Raw genomic sequence first — 25702 nt, 5'->3', positions numbered from 1 at the left:
GAAAAAAAAAATTGCTAGCCTCCTTTCCACAGCCACTTCTCCCACTGAGGCCTGGGATCCCTTCAGTTCTCCTGATCCCTTCTCACACACATGGCAGCTACTCCTCCATGGGGGGAGGGGCAGCACTGGAGCCAGGGTTCACTTGCTGAGGCTACTGCAGTTCTCCTGTCCCTTCAGGGAACGGGACTGCTCTTCTCACTGCACAGCAGTTCTCTTCACTGTGCTCTACTCTCCCATCCATGGCTGCTGCTGGGACACTCTCTTCCCCTAGCTGCATTGAGCAGAGACACCAGGGAGGAGGCCAGGCTCAGGGAGGAGGCCAGCAGCTCCCCCAATCCTCCTATTCTTTGCCTGCAGAAGAGTCACTCACCAGCCAGTGCACCCCTTCTTTGCACAGCACGGTGTAGCAGACGCTTCAGCTGTGGTACCCTCCATCATGAATCACTCCAGTCCCTACAGTAGCTTGCCCCGTCTCACAACTCAGCCCTCCAGCCAGGGCACTTGTAGTCCCACCCCTTCTGAGGTAATACAGAGTCCAGTATAGTAGAAGTCTAATGGCTCTGTCCCAAGCCTTCAGCCCCATCCTAGGCTTGATAGTCCTTGTCCCTATTTGTGTCTGGGTTGTTGTTTTTTAAAACCTCCCTTCCCAGTGTAGGGAGGGGGGTCAGTAGGGGAAGCCAGGCCCTCCCTTTCCTCTGGGTCCAGGCCAGAGACCCCATATTAAGCAGCGAGGGTCTGCTCCCATAGACTCACTGAGCTTTCCTGGGCTGCTTCCAACCTTCAGGCTCCCTGGCAGCATACAACCCCTTGCAGGCTGGGGCCTCCTCCAGCTATCTGGGAAGTCTTGCCTGAAGTTCCTTTTTCTGGAAGGTTCCCTGGGAGCAGAGCTCTGTTCCTCTAGCCTATTCTCTCTCTAAGAGGCTTCTCTTTCTTGGAGCAGCCTTGTCTCTCAGCTGTTGCTGGTCAGCCACTTAGTCACATCTGGGGAGGCAACTGTTCTACCTGTTAACTCCTTGATGGCTACTACACTATCGGGTTTAAATACCCCATCATAGAGCCCCACCCCCCAATTCATTTATTCCCCCTCCCCCAGTTTATCCATGATGTACTCCCCCCAATATTTCAGTGGCTCCCCAAACAAATCCCATCTCTTCCCCCTGCCCAAGGACCATGTCTCACTTCTGAGGCAGTGCCTGCACACCCCACAATTCCCCTTAGCAGCAGCTCCAAGGGGAATGTTTTTCACAGGAGAGGTGGTCACCAATTGACCCCCCTCCCACCCAACCTGGACAAAGTAAGGGGCAGGGCGGGGAAGCACAAACCCCTGCAGAGTACTGGGAGCGAGTGGGAGGCTGGAGCTATTCCCCTTCTCACATTACACATTCACTGGAAGCAGGTGGTAGGGGAGACTCACTCCCCAGAGTCCTAGCTTCAGGGAAGGTGCCGGAAACACCTGGTGGGTTCCTGGGGTGCTAAGGATTATTTGGTGGGGGGGCTAATGGTGGGGGGCTCTCTCCTCACCTTACAGTTGCTCCCTTTTTCCAGCTTGGCAGCCTGGCTGCTGCTCTATGAAGCTTGAGAGCCGGCAGCATGTAGAACAGCTGCTGACAGGATGTAGATTGTGACTGCAGAAGTCAGAAGGGTCACCCTGCATACAGGAACTAAGGCAGGGCCCTGGGCTGTACGGCCAGAGCTAGCGGCAGGCAGTGGTTTCTGCTGTGGTTTTGTTATCTTTAAAAAAAAAACAATAATATGGATTGATCCAGGTTCTCATTGCTTTAGTGCAGCGGTTCTCAAACTGTGGGTTGGGACCCTAAAGCGGGTTACAACCCTGTTTTAATGGGGTTGCCAGGGCTGGCTTAGATTTGTTGGGGCCTGGGGTCAAAGCCGAAGCCCGATGGCTTCAGCCCTGGGTGTGCTCAGGTTACAGGCCCCCCAACTGTGGCTGAAGCCTTTGGGCTTCAGCTTTGCCCCTGGCCTGGGCATATGGGGCTTTGGATTTGCCCCCCGCCCCTGGGGTGGCGAGGCTTGAGCAGGCTCAGGCTTTGGTCTCCCCTCCTGGGGTCCTGTAGTAATTTTTGTTGTCTGAAGGGGGTCGTGGTGCAGTGAAGTTTGAGAACCCCCACTTTAAAGTAAAGAACAACACAGGAAGATGGAGGCAAAAACAGCAACAGCAGTGGCCCTAGGGGACTAGGAGGAGCCATAATCCCATCCAGTGCAATGCAGTGCACACCAGGCAGGCCCAAGAGAAGGAGCAGCAGCAGCAGAGGGAAGAGACATAAAAGGTTGTTAAGAAGAGGAGTCAACTCTTCATGTAGGTTTCTTTAGAATATGTTGTCTAAAACTTTGCAACTAAATTTAGACATTTAAAACCATATTTAGGCATCCACGAGGCCTGTTTTTCAGAAAACACCTACATTTCTGGATGCTCAGCAGTTTTAAAATCAGGTCATTTTGGTATCTAAATGTGGAGTTAGATGACTAGTTTTTAGGCACCCAAGTTTGAAAATTTGGCTTTTATATATATCCTGATAACTTCCATTACCTTGTCTTTCAATTTTATGAGCACTGCAGTTATGCCTCTATCAGTCAGTCATTCAGTGGAAAAATAAATGTATGGAAGATGCATATCTATGCGCCTGATTCTCCTTTAATTTAAAATTACACTGGTACAATTCTAGTAGGCTGGGTTCTGCTGTCAGTTACACTGATGTAAATCCAGAGTAACTTCAGTAAGTTCAGTGGAACTGTTCTGGACTCACATTGTTATAATTCATAGCAGAATAAAACACTATAAAACTGGTGTAAATAAGATCAGAACCAGGCCCTATATTTTAATTATTGACCAACTCAGTTGCTGTGGTTTACTTTTCTTCAAAGCTTGGGTGCTCTGTGAGTGGTGTGCTGCTACCAACTTCATTGCTAAGTTTTGTCTGGGGTAATTGATCCATGCTTTCCACTTGGTTAAAGATTGCCTGTCCAGAGAAAGATACATTACTTTGCTTTCAGTATAGATGTAGGATATAGCAAGGCCTTGCATATTGTATATAATTAATATACACAAGTGTCTGGTTCTTTCATATTTGAACTATGTAAAGAGCAAAAGAGAACAGCTTGATTCTACTCTCACATTGGTGTAAATCAGGAGTAACTCCTCCAAAAAGTCAATAGCATTCCATCAGTGGTAGATGGCGTGAGAGCACAATCAAGCCCATAATCCAACAAGTCATTTAATTTTAGTGTTTTCAGTTCTATTCAGCCATTTTCATTCCCCAAATCCAGTTATTTTTAAACTCCAGTTATATTTCTAAACAATTCATAATCTGATAGCAGCCGTGTTATTATAGCACTATTATATGCATGCATAGCACAAATAGACCTAGACCTTTCGCAATAGAGCTCATATAGAGAATTGCAAAAGTTCAAAAGCATTGCAATTTCTTATTTATTGTGGCAAAATCTAATACATTTCATTGTTAATAAAATTGTGACTTAACAAAGGAACTTTATTATGAAAATAAATCCTGCTGATAACTACTTTACCAGACATTTTGTAATTAAAGATAGAAGTATGCAATAAAGAGAAAGGTAACATCTAATAAACTAGCCTGTTTCATTCATCAGCACAACACTCCTGTTAATTTTTAATCATTTGTACATACTATATTAAACTGTTTAGCGATCCATTCTTATTGACTAATTTTGTATTTTTAGATCAAGACCTCCTAAATTAAGGGGACACTATCAGGCTACAAACAATGGGTTTGATTTTAATTTCACCTGTGCCTGTATAACTCTACTGACTTCAGTAGAGTTACTCCAGTTGTTTGTGATTTTCAGGAATGAGAGCAGAATCAGACCCCAAACTATTGTTAACAATTCAGTTTTCTGTGTTACTAACAATAGTTATTAAAATGGAATAATATTTTAAAATCTAATTAATTTTTCACTATTGAGATTTGCCGAGTTTTTTTGCATTCTTGTACCTTGGACTCTGAAAATAGACTAATTCCACATGTGTTTAGGGTCAGTTTCTAGTGAATTGTATTTTTGCTAACTATTTCAATTGGATTTCTTTTTAATCATGGAAGCATGGTGTTTTGTAAAAGCTTGCTCTGAATTAACTTAAATTTGCACCAAATTAGACATGATAGGCCCTGATTCTGAGGTTCCACTGGACCCGCACTCATCCTAAGAGCATAAGAACATAAGAAAGGCCGTAAGAAAGAACATAAGAAAGGTCAGACCAAAGGTCCATCTAGCCCAGTATCTGTCTACCAACAGAGGCCAATGCCAGGTGCCCCAGAGGGAGTGAATCTAACAGGCAATGATCAAGTGATCTCTCTCCTGCCATCCATCTCCATCCTCTGACGAACAGAGGCTAGGGCCACCATTCTTACCCATTCTGGCTAATAGCCATTTATGGACTTAGCCACCATGAATTTATCCAGTCCCCTTTTAAACATTGTTATAGAATGAAGGGAATAGGCCCACTTTATTCCTCCTATATTCAAAGGCTGTTTGTGGCCTCTCTGGCCCCTGGCATTAATTAGAGCAGCATTAGGGTAGCTATGCCAGGAGCTGGGAGAGGGCTGGCATAAAACTACTCTGGAAACTCTGTCTGGTGCATTTTATGCACTACAATAGTCCTCAAGGGCCATATCCACTCTTTACATCATTGGAGCCATGTAAAGGGGTCACAGTAAAGCACAGAATAGAGCCCAAGGAGTTCTAGCCAGGAGCCAAGAAACCAACCCAGTAGGAAGCCAAACAGTCAAGATGGGAGAGTGGTTTTGGATGTGGGGGGGCAGAGACATGGTAAAAAGCAGTTGGGAAATATTTCAAAATTTGCATAGGAGGAGGAGCCTACTTCAATGTTATTTTGGGCAGCGGGGTGCTTTATGATGTCATTGCTTCAGCTATATTAGATCTAAAATATGTATAACAACATATGACAAATACAATGAATAGCTAATACTAAAGTACCAACTACAGAACTGCTGATTTACTGAGGCAATGTTAGAATGGACATCCAAAACATAATTACAAATTCTAAAGACAGGTTTAGCATCAGTTTAATCTCCTAATATTTAGAGAATATTTTTGATTGATGTTAATGAAAGAGGGGTTTTGTTTATATAAAATCAAGACCGCTGACGAGCATAGGTATAAAACAAGAATTCTGCGGGGACAAGCACTTTTCACTTGTGTTTTAGAATGTTAATAACTGAAATTTCAGGACTAGAACACAAGCATTTTGTAAAAAGTGAATGTAATATCCTGCAAACGCTCACCACTTAACTGCATTGCATTATAACATTGTGAGAGCTCCAAGAATTAGTTGCAGGCTTTTGTAAGCACATTTTTATCATAATAATTCAAAATCTTAGCAGAACAATTTACATGCTAAAAATACATTCACATCATAAATCGTTAGAAGGAAAGTCCGAGAAAAACATCTCCTGATTTGTTAACTTCTTTTGCCAACAGCACTGTAAACTGTACAAAAGCCAAAAGGAAGGACAGACTTTATTGCTATTGATTTCAATAACATGAATCCTTTCGGTTGTTTTCTCTTTGTTTTGGCAAGATAATCATTCCTTTAACTATATTTTACTACAAAATATTTCTTGTATGTACTTCATGTTATAGTTTCTCTATACTTTCCCTGAGATATTGGCTAATTTTGCAAACCAATTCTAGAGGAAATAGACAATTCTAGAGGAAATATTGTCCTTGATTGTTTTGAAGTGTGGATAAAAGAACATATAATGGGCTTCAAACAAAATCCTACTCATCATGCTCACATAAGCAGCCTTACTCACATCAATTGGGAACATATCTTCTTGCCTTTATAGTTACTCTCTAGTTGTTAATCATGTTTTGTTGCGGACGAATTACACATTGTACAGTTTGTATGTGGATATGCATCTTCTGTTTGGCCAGATGGTCCAGGGAGGGTGGCAATAAACCCTACTAGTGAGTTACCAAAATACATGCACACGAGGGAAGAGTTATAATTTGTTGTCATGGCTTCTGGCATTGAGTCGTTGTGGACTTTTCTCTGTATTTCCTGGATGCAGAAAAGTGCTAATGTGATGTAACAAAGAGTAGCTTATAAACTAAAGTGAAAGTGGCCATGCCCCACACAGTGAAATGGGAACACTGATAGTAAGTAGGGTATGTCTACGCAGGGTGTGATTGCTGCTAGTGTAGACATAGCTGGGCTAGCATTAATCTAACTAGCTTGAGTACCAGAACTGTGAAGCCATAACAACATAGGCTTCATTGTAGGCTGTACAAACCTGCCTGGAACCCTGGATAATTACTCAGGCAGGTAGAATGTCTACACATCAGTCACTCCGTGTGACTGCAGGGTAGGCATACCCATAGCAGCTGGCAGCAGTATGAATGGTAGGTGGGATCCAAGTGCATCTAGTGTTCTGGACTGTACGAGCCCAATTCACCATTGCCTTGTACCTTGTGCAATGACATCAGTGCAAAGTGGGTGTAAATTACTACCATCCTGATTTGGTACATTTTACATCCATTTTGCACTCAACTTGCACTGGTGTAAATGACTACACATGGTGCAGGATGGGGACCTGGGGTCCAAGAAGGGAAATATTAATTTCATTTTAAACTTAACATATGTAAAATATAGTTACAATTTTTAAAAACAATTTGTATTTTGATACAAAAAAACCCACAAGAGAATGTTTGTGCTGAGTTTTTAAAAACATGGTCATCTTTCTCCAGCCTGCTAATCAAATGAGTAGGACTCTAAAACATTTACTGGCCAACCCACTTGATTCATGAGATTTATGCAGTATCTCATTTGCAAAACATTATAGACAATATACACTTTGCTAGAATTACAGCTTAATTATAGGTGCTATTTCACTTAAAAGTGAATTAGTACAGAGAAGATTGAAATGGTTTGGGACTTGCGTATAACTGGCTTCCAGTTTGTGTTGCGTCTCAAAGCCAGCAACAGGCTGCACACTTGGGAATTCCCAAGTTTACTATGCTATGCAGGACCCATTGGTGACAATTTAGATGCACCTTCTTTTCCCTCTTCCACTTTAATATCATCTTTGGAAAAAGATGTATAACAGCAACAATGGTGAGAGGAACAAGATGAATGGAAAGTGATAGCTGCTTACATATTTGATAAGAGTTCAGTTCTCACTACTTTTAAATGAATACTTATCCCACATCTACATGGGACTGGGATGTTAGTGTCTGGTCTAACAATTACCATGCTCCTTAAACAATAGCTAATTTCAATATAATTGCTGAGATGTCAGTGAACTTTAGTTAAGCTTAGTATCATTGTAAAGCTCATAAGTTTTCAGCTTCAATTGCAAAACATGCAATGTACAGTTCTCTGTGCTTCTAAAATTATGTTTATTGAAATTAGGTCTCTTTGGATCTTTTCTGACATCAAGCTAAAGAACTGATTCTTTCAGCTCTGTCATTGCTTATTCTGTACTACTGCTTACTTGATAGGTGGCATATAACAGGGGTGCTCAATCTTTTTCTTTCCGCCCCCCCCCCAACATGCTCTAAAAATTCCACAGCCCACCTGTGCCACAACAACTGGTTTTCTGTACATAAAAGCCAGGGCTAGTGTTAGGAGGTAGCAAGCAGGGCAATTGCCTGGGACCAGGGGTGGCTGGTGGAATTGCCCGCCCCAGCAGGGGCAGCACACGCTGCGGCGGGGCGCTCGCGCGTCCCGGCCCCCGCTCTGTCTGGGACCCCATGCCACAGGAGCCCCTGTGAAGCTACATTGCTCAGGCTTTAGATTCAGCAACCAGGTGGTAGGGCTCAGGGCCCCAGGCTTCAGCCCCACGTGGTGGGGCTTTGGCTTTCAGCCCTGGGCACCAGCGAGTCTAACACTGGCCCTGCTTAGCAGACTCCCAAAAACCTCCTTGCGCCCCGCCCCCCCAGAGAGCCACAGATCCCTGGTTGAGAACCACTGACATATATGTTATGATTTTTAACCCTTTTTGTAGGTCAGTGAACGCAAGATGTAGAAAAGCAGCTTATTGTAGGCCAGTTGATGTTTTGTGTAATGTAGTATATACCATGCAAGCATTTCAAAAGGGTAAAAGTTATGTACATTTCTGGTCACACATTGCTTGGCCATGACTTGTGGCTATTTTAATTCTCCAGAAAACTGATCCAAAACCCAGGAAAGTCAATCAGAATCTTTCAGCAGATTGCACTGGGCTTGGATTAGGCCCCAAGAACAGAACACTATATTTTTACATTTATTTAAAAGTATTGCAGAATTTTCTTAGTTATTCCATTCAAACTGTAAATGCCCACTGCACATGACCTGTGTACTAGTTACTTTACTGTCTTACTATAACAGCAGCAAGTACATAAAGATTCTATATTTCCACAGTGACTAAAACACTTTTATAAATAATGATTTCCCACAGGACAAAATGCATTTTATTTGCTTTGTTAACTATTTAAATTTCCACATAACGTTTCTAAACATTTAATAAATAACATTCTTGGGATAATTATGTTCAGATGTATATTATGTCTGGCATTCTTGAATAAATGAGTGATTGCAGGCCATCTCTCATGTAAGTTACACCATGTCCATATCCCTTTTATTGACGAAAACCCACAGCACATATCAATTTGATCTATGTTTAAATAAGGGAAGGTGTTAGCCACATAAGATAGAAATGGCACCAAATTAGGGCATATTATACTCATTCTTCTATCCCAAATTATTTATTAAAAATAAGGTTTGTAAGTGAGAGGTAAGCAGGCTTAACTCTATTTTATGCCCAGGTTTTCTAATTTAGGAGGCAGGACACCTTTGTGTAAACAACCATTAACAAATACTCCTTCAAACATCTCAGCAGTTTTATATCAAACACACATATATAACTATCATTAATATTCTAATCTTTACAAAATATAACATTCCGTAAACAAAATTGCAAATATGCAATTCCAATAAACAATGTAGATAAACACTTTAGTCTGGGGTTCCTGTAAATTATTATATTCTGAACATATTAACATATTATTCATAGCAATATTTAATGTTTTGGTTCCATTAAATATTGTATATGAGTGTAAAATAAGCACCCATTTAAAATACATGTCAATTTTCTCTATAATAGGCAAATATGACTGTTGTGTTTCAAAGTTTTCAGAGTTACTATCCATGGCAAACAAAATAAACACAGGCATTAAGAGCCACATACTGATAGATTTAAGCCTTTGCAGAAATAGACCTTTAACAGAGCTGTCAAATGTAATTTCATGTCAAGGCACAAAGTCCAGTGATGGGGGCATCTAAGATGATGGTTGGAACCTAAAATTGACAGAATGAACTATGTAGTGAAGTGACAGTGTAACTGCAAGGTCTGTGGGAAAAGGCTAACCACTCCCATCAGTCTCTCTCTGGAGAGGTAGCTTTTTGAGGTGGAGTTGGTCCAGGACCCTGAAGCAGAGCCACAGAGTTGAAAATGAAACAGTCCAATGCAGCAGGAATGTAGCTCACAATGCAGCATCTATGGGCTGAATCTACTTAAAGAAAAAACCCTCTTTCAGCGATGCAGGCATCTCTGGTGGTGGAGGCCGAGGGAGCCTGAAATAGACCTTGACTGAATCATAAATGAACCACTGCAGGGCTGTGAGGGTGCCAATCATGAGGATGCGGGGAAAGAGGCCCTTCCACACGCCTATGAAGCCCAACTTCTTGAGGACTTCCATAGTGCTGCTGCCCTTCTCCTTGTTGAGCACAGACACCACAGAGTCAGCTGGGTGGGAGACTATAGCACAGAAGATACCGGCTATATAGCCAGCAACAAAGGTGACGCCAAGCTGCTCAGGCTTGGAGCATTCACTGCGTGGCTTGGGCACCACATAGGCATAGAGGGCCTCCAAGGTGCGTTCAAAGCAGGCAAACTTCATCATGGTGTAGGGGATCTGGCGCATCCAGAGGGGACCCACCCCCTTGTAGAAGGCCCACAGCCCCTCCTCACGGTACATCTTGGGGACAGCCACCCGTAATGCGTTGGCGTAGCCTGGCTGCGTCTGGATTCGCACCTTGGCTGCCTCCATGGGGGACAGAGCAATGTCAGCAAAGAACTCGGCACTGGCTGAGGCGGCCAGATAGAGGCTGGTCCGCCACAGGTAAGCTCGCTCAGGTCCCAACATGTCAGCATAGCGCAGCTTGAAGACTTCATAAAAGCCAAACTTGCAGAGGCCCTGCAGGGAGTAGCCCACGCAGGTGGGGGCCCACCCCTTGGCCAGGCCACGGATCCCCTCCTCTTCCACGGTGAGAGCAAAGCCCTGCAGCATGCTCCGGTAGCGACTGGGCTCTGCCTGCATACGGCACTTCACCAGGTCCAGCGGCACCACAGCCGTGTGGGTCAGGCCGCAGCTCACCACGCCACCCAGGCCGCACAGGGCCAGATACTTCGCAGAGCCATGCTCGCAGCTGTATTCCTCCTCGCCCCAGAGGGCAGGCAAGGCGGCCGCCCACAGCCGGAACCGGTGCTCAGGACGAGGGGCAGTGCTGCTGTCGCCTCTCTCTGGGGCCCCTACATCCAGCTCCTCCTGGCTGCTCAGGTCACTGTGCTGAGGGAGGGCGGTGCTGCTGTCACTCCTCCCCAGGCTGCAGAGCGTGGGGAAAACGGCTGCCCACAGCCGGGCTGGATGCTGAGGGGAGGCCAGGCCGCTGCCCATCTCCCAGCCGCTCTGGGGCCCGCACCCCTCTGGGTCCCCTGGGGGCGGGGCCATCTCTGGGCTGTGGAGGGGCCCTGCTGCCGTCTCCTGTGGTGTGGGGGGGCTGCGCGTCTCTGGGGCCATTGTCATGGCCTCCTGCCTCAGGCTCGTTCCAACTGCCAGTGCCCTTCGGAGGCCACAGGATTCTAACCATAGAGACTCTGCCTAGAGTGTAGCCCAGCCCGGCTGCCACAAGCATGGGTAGAGCGCCAGCACGATGGATAGGGTGACAGTGCGTCGGCAGCCACTCTAGCCATAAATCTATGGCCCTGGATGAGTGGGGATTCATGCTCCAGGCGGCGTCAGGGAGCATAGTGTGGCAGGGGAGATGGGGAGGACAGGAGAAAACTTGAGGGCAGATGTGGGGAGCTAGAGAGAAGCTGAGGACGGGGGAGAGTTGAGTGGGGGAAGGACAGCCTGTTGGTGTCACCGAAATGGCAAACGGCGGAGACCCAAAGAGAGGGGTACAGGGAAAACGCAAGGGGAGGCGCAGGCAGAAATGGTTGGCAGAGTGAGCGGGGGGGATTTTTATGGAAATAAAGTGATGAATATCCTGCAAATATGTAAACAAGGGTTTTCCATTAAAAAAAATAATCTGCAAATCTGTGGGTCTCTAGCCATAAAACTCTTCTACAACAGTGGGGCCCAGCATCACTATGTGAGACAACTCCCATCTGCTGTGGTCCATTTGAGATCCCAGTGTCCAGGTCCATGGAATCAGCAGGTCCCAATATGTAGCAATCCATCCTGATCTGGAGCCCCAAGTCTACAGAAATGACAGGTCCCACCGGGCCATTCCTACGTGGTCAATCACAGCCATTTTTTAACCATCACTTTGCCAACCATATCTCTTGGCCATAACTTATCATGCGGCATGTTGTGCCTTTTACATCCAATTGTACAACATCCATCAAATACACAAACTCACCTGGGGTTATTTGTATTGATTACTTCAGAACTTCAGTAAGAGCAGAAAAGCCTCACTTAACCTTGATACTCTTGTTAATATCCTGAGCTTTATAGGTGTAATAGAAATCCATTCAACATTTCAAGGTTTTAATTAATGTTTTCAGCTTAAAAATGTTTTTGTTTTGTTTTATAAAAAGGATGAAGAAATATATATAGAAAAACTGGCAAAAGCATTGTGTTCCCCTTGCAACAGGATGGGCTAAGAACGGAGGGCCAGATCCCAGCTCTTGGCAATGCTGCTCTAGCAACTCAAAACAGTCAGGGTTCCCCGTTTGTACAAGGCCACTGTAGCTATCTCTGTGCCACCCTCTCACTATGCCAGAATAGGGGTCATGTCGGAGCTATCGAAGAGGTGATGATGGGGACCCTGCTGCATGTGAGCAGTCCCTGGCTGTAAGACAGTCTCTTTTGCTGCCAGGTGTAATTTAGAGCAGCTCTGAAGCTTCCCTAAGTTTTACAAGGGGAAGAATTGCTCCCAAGGATCAAAGGAGCACAAAGCTGGCTAAAGGTCACTTGTGCTCCCCACCTTTTTCAGCTCTGAGCTCTGGTGCAGCTGAAGATCTGACCTGCTGGATCAGCTTTGATTTTGCTTGCCTTTATGAGAACAATTCAGACCCTTAATATTATGTAGCAGTCAATATTTATATTTAATTTCTGTTACCGTTCTTTTTTATTATTTTATTTTTTGTTTTACAGCAGGGCCAGAAGATCAAGGGCCCATTGTGCTAGGTGCTGTACAAACACAGAATAAGAGATACTCCCTGCCAAGAAGATCTTAGAATCCAATATCTTCAATGTAAGCTTCTCTGCTGTGCTTTATGTATGGGCTTGAATTCCTTATACACCCAGAACTTCACTGACTTTACTGGCAGTTTGGGTATGCAAAAAAAAAGCTGGAATAGATTTAGTGTGACTCATGCCTGCCCTGGAGGAACCACTCCGGGACTCAAAGAATTTACTCCTTATGACCATTGGTTTCTTGATCTCTGTCCAGATGCAAATTAGAACTAATTGGTAAGGTTTTTGGTTGGTTGGCTTTGTGAGGTAGGCAGATGTTCACTAGAAATTGTGGCTTGAGACCATTACACATAAATCACCAAACATCCAGCAGGAGGCCATGACTTCTGATCACTACTGACCTGGTATTTCATTTCCTGGTTTTTAATATGAATATAAATAGAGAGGAAATGAAGCATGAGTATAAAAGCTTTTCACTCAGATAGGTTACATTTGTGACTTAACTGTATGTGATGTGTGAAGAGTCTGAGTGCTGCTGCTAGGCAGCTTGCTGCCCTTTCATTTCTTTCTGCTGCTGTATTGAGAGGGGGATGAGGACAGGGACGGGGATGGTGGGGGGAGAAGGGGGGAGGATGGCTTATACAGCTGCCCAAAGCGCTCCTGCTTCAGAGGAGCTGGTCTTCTTCCTTGCCCTGAGAGACAGCTCCACTGCTGAAGGGACAAAGCTAGAGAGGGGGATTTCTGGAGGAGTCACTGCTGTGTAGGTCAAGCTCTTCAACAGCACAGCCCTGTAGCAACTGGCAACCTCTTGTGACAGTTGGGTCCCACAGCTCCTGGAGTGACTGTGACATGATTTTCTATCTTTTGTATTTATTTTTTGGAGCGGGTCAAACTAAACTTCTGTGATTCAAAGTCACTTTTTGTAACAGGTTCTAAGACAATAATATAATAATCCAAGACCTGATTCTGTGACCGTTAGGCTGCGTAGCACCTTTCTCTGCAAGTAGTCCCACTGATTGCAATTGGCTAAACTGTGATTTTTCAATCACATACAGAGCAAGTAGATGTATCCTTCTTGGCTTCCCTTTTGCCTCCAGGGTGATGATAATTTGCTACTGGTCCATACCAGTATCTCTCACTCACTGTTGGTCTACCACTGGCCCTAGGGGAGAGGGGGCCACATTGTCAGGTGACAAGTATCAGAGGGGTAGCCGTGTTAGTCTGGTTCTGTAGAAGCAGCAAAGAATCCTGTGGCACCTTATAGACTAACAGACGTTTTGCAGCATTGTCAGGTGAGTGCATTTTATGTTCAGTGCCACGATTATTTTTCTTTTTCCATTTCCACATCGTGCTCATGGACTTTGTAGGTGCAACATCCAGCCCAGGTAGCTCATCAGCACATTTCATTGTTGCAAAGATGTTCAGGAGGGAAACAAGTCTGTGATGGGAGCAGAGCCCTGATTATCCAATACAGCACTTGGGCACTTTCTCCTGAGCTCTGTTATTATTTAAAAATTTACAGACACCCCCTCCATTAAAAAAACAAACACAAAAATACCCCAGCAAATGCAAATAAATTGGGAAGTTTCTTCTGTAGTTGTCTAGAGCAGGCATTTTATGTTGACAACATGAAAGGGAGAAGAAAACTCCTGGGCTGGATTCACGCAGAACAGACTAGACTTGGCTGGAATCAGCTGGTGTAAAAGTGTGTTTTGTATTTAAATATAGAAAAAACATCAGAGATGGAAAATACCTCTCATCATTAGTTAGTCGTCCCCCCCCCTCAGATTGTTTCCTAGAGTCTCGGATGTGCTCTGCCTAGCTTATTATTTACTAAATACTGAGAATGTGCTTGGTGCTCTACATGATCAGTCTGCTGCTATTTAGCCATTTTGTGTTTTTTAGCTGGTTTAATATAGAATATATCTGAAGTGCTCAAACTGGAGTGGGTAAGGGGTGGGAGGGAGACTTTGCTATAATTTCTCTCTCTCACACACAAGTGTTCCTTAGGTGAAAATCTGAGCTAGTTTCTAAATGACTTCACTTTATACTATGTAAACAATTTCAGATATTTTCAAAACTGATTCAGCTCTGAGATGGAGAGATAATCACATATCAACATACATGCCATAAGTATGTTAAAAAAAGAACTATATAAATTCACAGAGGATAAGTTCATCAATCGCTATTAGCCAGGATGGTCAGGGATGGAAGCTGGGAGCGGAAGGATCACTGGATGATTGCCTGTTCTGTTAATTCCTGCTGAGGCACCTGGCTTTGGCCACTGTCAGAAGACAGTATACTGGGCTAGATGGACCGTTTGTCTGATCCAGGATGGCTGTTCTTATGTTTTTATGTATAGAAGTACTAGACGTACAGCAGTTTCCCAGCTTGGAATCCTGCCCTCGGCGAACACATTTGATGTTCATAGTAGTCTTTCAGCTGCCTACCCACTGACCCATCTATAACCATTGCTGTCGGCCTCCTGACAAGGTGATATGACAGTTTCACTAGATAGGTGCTAAGCACAGATGAATCTAGATGGTCAGCCTGCTTGATGCCGCAAGTGCTGTTGTTTCTGTATAAAGTGCCTTCGTGGTGTTTGGAGGTATTTAAATTTTATTTTGTGGTATTCTTGTCTAATGTAAGTTGACAAGAAATATAGCTGAGAGGAAGGAGAATGAGGACTCTGGATTAAAAGTGTGTTTATTTTTCAGGGCAGAAGATTGACTCTCAGGCAGTGTTCTGGAATTAGGGCTAAATCCCACCAAATTTCTGACCCATCTAAATTAGGATGTCTTTGAGCAGATGTCATTGCTGTGTATAATCTGAAGCTAAAAGAGTGTGATGTACCCCAAATTTGCAATTTCTCTTTATGTCAATGTCTGCTAATGTTGCTTTCTGAAGGAATTTGTATTAAAATGCATGGGCAAGATCCTCAGCTGGTGTAAATTAGAGTAACGCCACTGAAGGCAATAGAGCTTACACTGAACTACACACACTGAGGAACTGGACCAGGATAGTTTTTTATCTTGTATCAATATTTGTATATTGTAGTTATATTAAGGGGCGTAGCATGAGCACTCAAGGAACCTGGAAGATTCTTTACTGTGAAGATGCTCCAAAGCACTGAAGAGCATAAATATGGTTATTTTTATTTTTATTTCCATAATGCTTAGAAGACCTATCATGGACCAGGACCCCATTGTGCTATGTGCTCCACAAAACAAAAAGATGGACCCTTCCCCAAAGAGCTTAAGATTTAAGTATAAAAATAGAGATAGACAGGAGTACATAAGAATGGCCATATTGGGTCGGACCAAAGGTCCATCTAGCCCAGTATCCTGTCTTCCGACAGTGGCCAGTGCCAGATGCCCCAGAGGGAATGAACAGGTAATCATCAAGTGATCCATGCCCTGTTGCCCATTCTCAGCTTCTGGCAAACAGAGGCAAGGGACACCATCCCTGCCCATCCTGGCTAATAGCCATTGATGGACCTATTGTCCATGAACTTATCTAGTTTTTTTTTTAACCTTATTATAGTCTTGGCCTTCACAACATCCTGTGGCAAAAAGAGTTCCACAGGTTGACCATGCATTGTGTGAAGAAATACTTCCTTTACAAGGCAAGAAGGAGACAGCATTGGACAGCATGATAGGCAGTGATCTCAGCACACCAGAAGCCTGACTATGGTCACGTTTATGTAGGCATTATGGAAAAGGAGAGTGTTAAGGAGAGATCTGAAAGATGATAATGAGGTAGCTTTATGGATGTTTACGAGGAGTGTCTCCAAATCATGAGGGCAACATGGGAGAAAGCACAAAGGTACTTGTCTGAAAATTTAACAAGTGGTCCAGGAAGCTGGCATGATTGGCCAATTGGAGGCAGCAGCTGACATCTCAATAACGACTGAGAGGTGATACGTATGGGATAAGTTGTAAAAGATTGAAAGTGAACATAGAAGCTTATGTTTGATGTGCTAGAGAAGGGGGTGCTAGTGGAGGGATGCAAAGAGAGAGGTGACATGGTCAAAGCCAGGGGCTAGGAAAATGATCTTTGTAGCAGCATTCTGAATGGATATCAGTGGAGCAAGATTGCATTTGTCATGGCCAGGGAGAAGGTTATTGCAGTAATTATGGTGTGAAATGACAAGAGCCTAGAGGAGAGGTTTCGCAGTGTGAATAGATAGGAAAGGCAGTATCTTAGAGATGTAATGCAGAAAGAATAAAGTTTTAGACACAGCCTGGATGTGGGGACTTAGAGGCACCTGAGTCAAAGATGATGCCCAGGTTATAGGCTTGAGCGACAGGCAGGATGGTGATGTTGTCCATGGTAATCAAGAAAGGAGGTAGTGGAGGGGGTTTGGCAGAAAGATTACGAGCTCAGTTTTAGCTACGTTGAGCTTGAGCTGATAGCTAGACATCCACAAAAAGATGTCAGAGAAAGACTGAGATTTTTAGTTTGCAAAGAAGATAGGTCTTGAGTAGAGAGGTAGATGATTTACCCACAACAGGAGAAATCATCCTGAATTGTAAATGGCATTGTAATATTTGCATTTATTCTGATACAATGCTATGATGTCTGTGATGCATTATCTCATATTGAACTGTATCAAATATATAATGTAAAAAAATGAAAAGGGAGGTAATGTATGTATGTAGCTAACCGCTGGAAAAAACATAGATCTGATCAGTTCCTTAAAGAATTGTAAGTAATGATAACCAACAAAGAAAGTCCACATTGAACCTGAATATCATGATTCATAAATGAATCATTGATTTAGTGAAAAATATCTATTTGATGGAAATGTGATGAAACACTATTGTGCTGAGAATGCCTTGCTGTTTAGCATAATCATATTTTCCTCTCCTAAAATGTTCTGCTTCTTGGCCCTATATTCCATATCACATCACTTATGAAAAGAAAACCTTCAATGCAGTCAAGTAGCAACTGACCAATCAAGTGCTTGGGAACCTGAGTCTAGGGATCCCATCAGAGATGACTCCTTTTATTAACAGAGCCAAGAAGAAGGCATTATGGCTCCAGTCTGTAAAGGGGAGAACCATGTAACCCAGTGATAGTGGAATGGAGCTGAACAAGCCTTGCCTTCTAGTAACAGGACAGGAAGAGCAGCTCTGATGTTCCTTGCTGGTTTAGAGCATCCATTCCTTCAGCCTGTCTGCCTGTCCAGTAGGGAGATCAGGAAATTAGCCCAGGAGCTCATCTGCCAGTGCAGGAAGCCAACAAAGACACTAGCAATCGGTGATGGCAGGAGACAACCTACTAGCCCATCAGGGAGCCTGGGAGACAAGGTACTTGAGTTAGGATGGATAGCAGGGAGGCGCAAGATATGGCAAGAGTGCTGGTGAGCATCTCAAAGGTGTACTGGAGGGCAAGTACACTTCAAAAATCTTTGCTTGGGCAGCCATATGTATTCTTATGTCATTACTTCAATTACACCATATCTAATAGCTAATAAACAAAGGATTAATTGACTAATATATGATGAATATGAAGAATAGCTAATAATAAGGCAGCTATTATATCACCACCAATGTCTTATTGCAATACATAGTGGAGGCATCCAACATACAAACAGAAATTTTAAAAACAGGATTTTATCTTCATCTCTTAACTTCTGCTGGAAGCCAGCTTCAATGTGACTAATAATGGTGAGAGCCTGATCATAGCAACTTTGCACCAGTATGAAAATGGCCTGTTTCTTTCTCAGTATGGCTTCAAAGATAGGGGTGAAATGGGCCAGTAAAACTCTCTTCGTTAACTTGTAAGTTGTAGAGAGGAGCGATATCAGGCATCATTTGATGGTTTCTCACGTTTGAGGAGGGAAACAAATATCACCTCACACCAGCTTTTTGGAATCTTCCCTATCAAATGTACGTTAGTGAACAGGTCTACCAGTCATAGCTTGTCCCTTTGGCCCCAAATCTTGAGGAATTCAGGATAAATGCTGTCCTTAGCAGCTGCTCTTCTGCTTTTAGTGGCTACGAGAGCCTTGTTTATTTTTTCTATAGTGTATGGGGAAGATAACAATAAAGTGGTGGGGCTCTGTCAGACATTTAGAAGGAACTCTTTCTGAATCTTCCATCTAGTCAGCTTGTCAGTTTTGGTCTTTGAATTACAGAGAAGGTATGAGGCAACAGCATTAGCCATCACTTTTGGTTTACAGTGTTTTACTGGGTTAGCAGCATCAAGCTTACAGAAACATGCCCAGGCTTTGCGACTGGTATGAGGGAAGTCACGACCCTCCACTGTCTCATTCCATCTCTTCAGGTGGGCAGAGTTCAATGACTATTAGTTCTTTCACTGTATCTGGTTCACCATTATTTTCATACTCTTGAAAGAGTGCTTCTGTTTCCAGCTGCCAGCAGGGAGTATAGACCTTGCGATAGTTGCAAGGAATGTGTTTTGTGACAGCATGGATAAGAAGGTGAGGTAGTCATAGTTATCTGGAATCGGCTTGATACAGTGTACCTTGTCTTCAACTTCTGCATTCTTCTGATAGATTTATCCACCACCTTCAACCTGGTATGGAGACGTGGGCTATTGCCCAAGGCATCAAGGCTCATCAGATGCCTCAGCACTAAGCAATTCCTAGCCACAGTGTTGAGAAACACTGGCTGATCAGCAAAGCATGCACCCTCATTTTGAACTGTCTGATCAGCAAACCACGCACCCTCAGTGATTGTCTATCTCAAGGATCCACATTGACTCCTTCACTATTCAACATCCACAATAGTAACCTATCTGACAGAATTCTGCATACATTAATATATGCCAGTGACATAGCTCTTGCGGGTACAAGCAAAGACCTCCCACCATCAGCGACATCCTCTCAACTGACTTCAAGACAGTGGTGGAATATTTTCAGTGCCAGAAGCTCCACCCCAGTGCTTCAAAGACTTTGGTAATAGCCTTTTACTTAAACAACAAAGCTGCCAAAGAACCATCTAATATCACCTTTTGCAATCAATGGATCCAAAATGAGCCCTATCTGAAATACTTGTGTGTGACTTTGGGTAGAAGCCTGACTTGTAAAGATCATCTGGAAAAGACATGCAAAAAGATAAAAATAAAGATTAGCTGAATTGGAAACTCACAGGAATAACATGGGGGTGCATATGCGCACACACTTCGAACAGTGACTTGAGCAATGGGATATTCAGCCACTGAATATCGCACAGCAGTCTGGGTAGGCAGCTCACATACCAAATCTCTGGACGTGCAGCTCAATACTAGAAAGAGAATTATAACTGGAACATTATAATCAACACCCATCCAATGATTGCCCACTCTGGCACATGTACCCCCATCCAAAATCCAGAGGAACGCACACAGAAACATGATACAATCAAACAATGACCAACCTGAACTTACCAATTAATTAGGATCTCCAGAACCTTCCAAAACCTTTTTCGGATCGGACAAAATCCGTTAAAGCATCTTAATTCAATCCTGAAGCACAATGGAAAGAATTCTGGGATAATGCTAATGTCCCAAACAAACACCTTATGCCACAAAAAGAACTTCCAGGCTTCAATCTACCCCAGAAATAATGATCTGCACTGAATCTTTTCAGAACATCACATGGCAGATGCTGCCATTTCTTGCACTTCTGGAAGATGAGACACAATGTGACTGTGGACACCAGTTGCAAACTGGAACACATTGTAAATCAGTGCCTGCTTTGACTGATTTCTGGTGTCATCTCAGAATTAAAACAAGACACTTTTGAAGTGACCCATTGGCTCACTGAGCTGTATTGGTTATTTGAACATTGCTAATCACCTGTCTTGCCATAGGAAAGAAGAAGAATAAGGAATCTCAACTATTTAAAAGATATACTTAATTGGCATTAATAGAAAAATGTGGTCATTTATAGTGAAACAAGCCTGCAAATGTTTTCAGTATAGACCCAAGAGTTGTACAAGTGAGTTGCTTTCACTTGGGTTTTTTGCACGCTAGTAATATTATTGAAACAGTTTTTAAAGAATGAAGGCAATGTGCTACAAATGTTCATTTGCTAAATATATCTTGCTATAACATTATTATAGCTCTGAGAAGTGCTGCAGACTTCAGAAATCCCAAAGCTAAAGCACAACAATTTGCATGCCAAAATACACTTACATCATATAATATTAGTAGGAAAGTCAGAGAGGGCAAAAACCCTGCAGTTTTTGCCATTTAATTTGATAACCAACTTCCTGATTTGTTCCTTTCTTTTAGCAAGAGCATTGTCCTTTGTGTTTTGCCCATACAGAATTATCTGTGTACCAAAATTATGCTTTATACTGTACACAGTACAGAAGTCAGAGGGAAAGACAGACATTATTGCTATTAATTTCAATACTATGAAACCTCTAGATTGCTTCCCCTTTATTTTTGGCAAAATAATCATTCTTGCAAACTCTATTTTACTACAAGATGCTACCTGTATATACTGTGGGCTACAGTTCCTATATATTTTACTCCACATATTGAAGTAAATCTAAAAACCAGTTCTGGAGAAGACAGATTTTTGTTTATTGTGCTTCACTGTTTTGCCAACAAACATATAATAGTTTTTATGTCAAATCCAGTTCACCTTATTCGCATGGAATTCTGCATTCCACTCAGAAGATTTGTGTGTGTGTATATATATATATATATATATATATATATATATATATATATATATATATATATATATATATATATCTTCTCTGCCTGGTAGTTTTGTTAATTCTGTGTGATAGAGTATCTAATTAAAATGTATATATAAAATTATAGCAGATTGGGAATAGCAGGATTCCTCAAATTGTCTGCAGAAGTGAATATTCATCTCACAAGGAAAATAAAAAACTTCCCCCTTTACAGAGTCTCGCCATGTTTTAAACAAATTATATGGAATGCAAAATAACTCCTCTATACTTAGATGAAAAATGTTCAAAGCTTTCAAAAGTCTGGGTTTATTTATGTAGAAACTATTAATGTCTACACCTTGTCTTGAGGGATAAGAGAAAATAAATAAATATGCTTGATTAAATATCCTGAATATTAATATTATGTAATTGAGAGATAACATTTATCATAGCAAATGTACATCACCCACCAATACCTGCTACTTTTTTTAGTATCCCAATGAATTTGGATGTATTATGTATCTAAGGCAAGATACACACTTTTAAAAAGCTTTACAGGTAACTATACATATGTACACAACATATGGCAACAACACTGGGATGGATGATATGGAATCTGCCAAAAAATTGCTGTAGAGTAGAATGAATGTTAAGAATAAAGAAGGAAATATCCTCTATCTTTCTAAGGGCCTGGTTCAGGAAAGCAGTACTTCAGGACATCACTTGTGCATGTGCTTAAGTCTATTGAAGTCAAGTTAACCACGTGCTTCAGTTCTCTCCTGAACTAGGACCTAAGGGTAAAAATTTAAAAAATGTCTAAGGCTATGTCTACACTGCTATGTTAGCCCAGGGTTTGAACTCAGGCTCAAGCCTAATCCCTCTTTGGTCTAAACACAAATCGTGCTAACCCAAGACTTGAACCCAGGGTCACAAGACCCCACAGAGGTGGAGGGTCTGAGCCTGAATCAAGCTAGGACCCAGAGTTCAAGCCCTGTTGCTTTGCAGTGTAGTTGCAGCCCCACTGAAAGTGTGCTCTGGGAGTCCACCAAAAGCATCTCACAGTCCGACTTTCTTTGCCCTCTAGAGAGTTACCTTTGGGAACTGTTAAATTTCCCCCACGGCACCATGAACAAAGGGCTAGAGTAGCCACATTTTGGGAAGGTGCTAGGAAGTCTGGGATATGGGTGATTGGACTTGGGCCCTCACAATGCAGGGCCCCAGGTTGGGTTCTAGGGTTCAACAATCCCTCACCTGGGGTTATAAATGAGTGTAGACACTCAAGCCCTAGGTTAACAAACCCAGGGTCTGCTAATGCAAGTTCTACTAACCCAGGCTTATGGGTGCAGCATGGACGTACCTTTAGTGCAGGGATGGGCAAACTTTTTGGGCCGAGGGCCACATCTGTGTGGGGAAATTGTATGCAGGGCCGGAGCAGGGGTTGGGGTGCAGGAGGGAGTGTGGGGTGTGGGAGGGGGTGTGGTGTGCAGGAAGGGGCTCAGGGCAAGAGATTGGGGCAGAGGAGGGGTGTAGGGTGTATGGGGGGCTCAGGGAAGGGGGTTGGCGTGAAGCAGGGGTGTGGTGTGCAAGAGGGGGCTCAGGGCAGGAGGTTGGGGTGCAGGAGAGGTGCAGAGTGCACAAGGGGGCTCAGGGCAGGGAGTTGGAGTGCAGAGGGGTACAAGGTGCAGGCAGGGGGCTTAGGGCAGGGAGTTGGAGGTGGGGTGCAGGAGGGGTTCGGGCTCTGGGATGGCAGCAGTGTGCAGTGGGGCCAGGGCAGGCTCCCTGCATGCCTGTCCTGTCCCTAGCCCTGCGCTGCTCCTGGAAGCGCTACGGTCCTTGGGGGAGGGGAGACGGAGGGCTCTGCGTGCGCTGCCCTTGCCGTGCCTCCAGGTCCCTCCCCCGAAGCTCCCATTGGCCACAGTTACCCGTTCCCAGCCAATGGGAGGTGTGGGAGGCAGTGCCTGGAGGCATGGGCAACGCGGAGCCCTCTGCCCCCCCTCCTGGGGGCCGCAGGGAAGTGGTGCCGGCCGCTTCTGCAAAGTGGCACCATGGGGGGCAATCCTGCAGGCCGGATCCAAAGCCCTGAGGGGCCAGATCCGGCCCACGGGCCGTAGTTTGCCCACCCCTGCCTTAGTGACTTTGGGTATTTCTAGAACTACACTGCAATAAAACACCTATGGCTGGCCTGTATCAGCTAACACAGGCTTGTGGAGCTTGGGTTGCAGGGCTGTACAATTGCTGTGTAGATATTTGGGCTTGGGCTGGAGCCTGGCTCTAAGACCTTTCCCTCTCATGGGGTCCCAGACCCTGAGCTCTATCCCAAGCCCGAATGTCTACAATGCAATTTTTAAACTCCAAAGCCTGAGCCCCGTGAGCCTGAGTCAACCGAAATGGGCTAGACACAGGTATTTTATTAGGGTTGCCAACTTTCTATTTGCAGGAAACCAAACACCCTTGTCCTGCCCCTTCTCCAAGGCCACTGTCCCCTGGTCACTCCATCCCTCCTCCCTGTGTCACTCGCTCTCCCCCATCCTTGCTCACTCACTCATTTTCACAAGACTGGGGCAAGAGGTTGGGGTGCGAGAGGGGGATGAGGCCTCCTGTGGTGGGGTGTGGGCTCTGGGGTGGGGCTGGAGATGAGGTGCTTGCAGTGCAGGAAGGGGCTCTGGGCTGGAGGTTGGGGCTGAGGGATTTGGAGTGTGGGAGAGGGATCTAGGCTGGGGCACCGGGTTGGAGTATGGGAGAGGGTATGGGCTCTGGGTGCAGACGCCGGGGTGGGGCCATAAATGAGGGGTTCAGGATGTGGCAGGGGGTTGGGGTGCGGGAGGGCGTGTGCACTCTGGGAGGGAGTTTGGGTGCAGGTGGGGGCTCAGGGTGCAGGCTCCAGGTGGTGCTCTCCTCAGGCGGCTCCCAGAAGCATCTACATCTCCCTCTGGCTCCTAGGCAGAGGCACGGCCAGGTGGCTCCGCATGCTGCCCCTGCCTGCAAGTGGTTCCCCCGCAGCTCCCAGTGGCCGCAGTTCCTGGTCAATAGGAACTGCACAGGTGGAGCTCGGGGCAGGGACAGCACGCAGCGCCCCTCTAGTCTCTCCTCTACCTAGGAGCCAGAGGGAGATGATGAAAGCTTCTCAGAAGCTGTGCGGCCAACCAATCTTTTAACGGCCCGGTCAGCAGTGCTGACCAGAGCCGCCAGGGTCCCTTTTTGACCAGGCATTCTGGTAAAAAACCAGATGCCTGACAAACCTACGTTTTATTGCAGTGTAGACATACCCTTTGAGGCCAGATTTCCAAAGCACCTAAAGGTTTCGATAGGTGTCTAGTGGGATTTTCAAAAGTACTTAAGCAAGTTAGGAACCTAACTCTCAGATTTCAATGGGACTTAGGCATTTTCCCTAAGCTAAGTCGGAAGCCCCAGTGGAACTCAGTGGGGCTCACACTTGAAAGTCACAGGAGCTTTTGAAAATGTTGTCCTAAGTGTCTGACAGGAGACTAGTTTCAAAGTCAACAGCTTTTGTTACGATTTCCACCCAGAGGGGGTGGGAGGTGCATACAAGCCCTGCAAGGAAGGATCTATGTCACTTTGAAACATGTTCTGGTGCTTATTAAAACTCTCACAAAGCAGCAAGAATACATACCTCACCTTGTGACTTAATGCTCTTGAAGCTGATGAGTAAATGAAGGACTATTTTATGGTTAACTGTTGCTTTAAACAGTTTTTTTCTTTTAATGAAGGAAACATAGAGGCCACTGACTTGCCACAAGGTCACAGGGTTAACTCTTCTCAGCTGAAAAAGATTTGCTGTATTCTTCCTTCCATTGTCTGGGGTTCAGCTTTGCCCTGCAAATGGGCTACTTGTATACTAGTTATAGTTTTGTAAGTGCTAACCCAGTGGAATAGTAACAACACGGGTAGTTTTACAAGCAATATTGAAACTAGAGCATTATTACATTTTTAATTTTAAACCCATGTTTGTGTCCAGGTAATAAAGATGTGGCAAAGGGAGATAGATGGCTGGAGGAATTAGACATGCTTTCTGCCCTCGTCGTGATACACTGGATTAGATGAACATTGTAAAAAACAGAATGGTAAAGCAGTATTTTTTTTTTTTACTGAAGGAGTGAGACTCTCCCTCCTGTTCAAGAAAAATACATTTGAGTTTGAAAAAAAAAAAAGGAACTGAAATAATGATTCCAGTGTAATAAGATGCATGCAAAATATGATGGTAACTGTGGGGATCAAAGAGGGGAGATTGCCTTTTAAATGAAAGGCAAAAAGGACCCAGGGTTGCCAACCCTCCTGGACTGTCCTGAAGTATCCAGGAATTAAAGCTTAATTTTTAATTAAAAAGATTGTCATGTGATGAAACCTCGAGGAATATGTCCTATCAAAATTGGCAACCCTAAAATGGCCCCAAGAAGATTCCGTTTCTATGGTCCAAAATACCCTTTTGCAACCACTGCTTTTGCATGTGTAAATCAGGTGTGTTACTCTCCAATCTGCACTTGCAAATGCAAGGGATGTGCCCACAAATGGTTGCTTGTGCAGAATCAGAGGCCATGTTTTTGCAAACTTGGCCCTGTATGTCTTTTCAA

At 44.1% G+C, this 25702-nt stretch overlaps 2 protein-coding genes across 7 annotated transcripts in view; both read right to left on the bottom strand.

The window, feature by feature from the left end:
• Positions 1–25702, bottom strand: part of LRP8 (LDL receptor related protein 8) — a 451875-nt gene that overhangs the window by 372432 nt on the left and 53741 nt on the right. For 4 of the 6 annotated variants that reach the window (XM_039486533.1, XM_039486538.1, XM_039486537.1 and 1 more), the window contains exon 1: positions 754–988. The exons of 1 other annotated variant lie outside the window; for it this stretch is intronic. The gene's annotated coding sequence lies outside the window, so the exon portion shown is untranslated. One more of the 6 variants, XM_039486536.1, reaches the window with a different exon arrangement.
• LOC120371071 (phosphate carrier protein, mitochondrial-like) lies at positions 8441–10916 on the bottom strand. The gene has a single exon (XM_039486554.1). It carries the CDS (start codon positions 10855–10857, stop codon positions 9562–9564), a length of 1296 nt encoding a protein of 431 aa, XP_039342488.1. The 5' UTR covers positions 10858–10916; the 3' UTR covers positions 8441–9561.

This window comes from Mauremys reevesii, linkage group 8 (assembly GCF_016161935.1).
Source record: "Mauremys reevesii isolate NIE-2019 linkage group 8, ASM1616193v1, whole genome shotgun sequence".
NCBI classification, from domain to species: Eukaryota; Metazoa; Chordata; order Testudines; family Geoemydidae; genus Mauremys; species Mauremys reevesii.
The sequence above is the reverse complement of the archived record's forward strand: the minus strand, read 5'-3'. Positions and strand labels throughout refer to the sequence as shown.

Coding starts and splice junctions, on each gene's coding strand:
- LOC120371071 (XM_039486554.1), bottom strand. CDS start 10,857: ATGACAATGGCCCCAGAGACGCGCAGCCCCCCCACACCACAGGAGACG.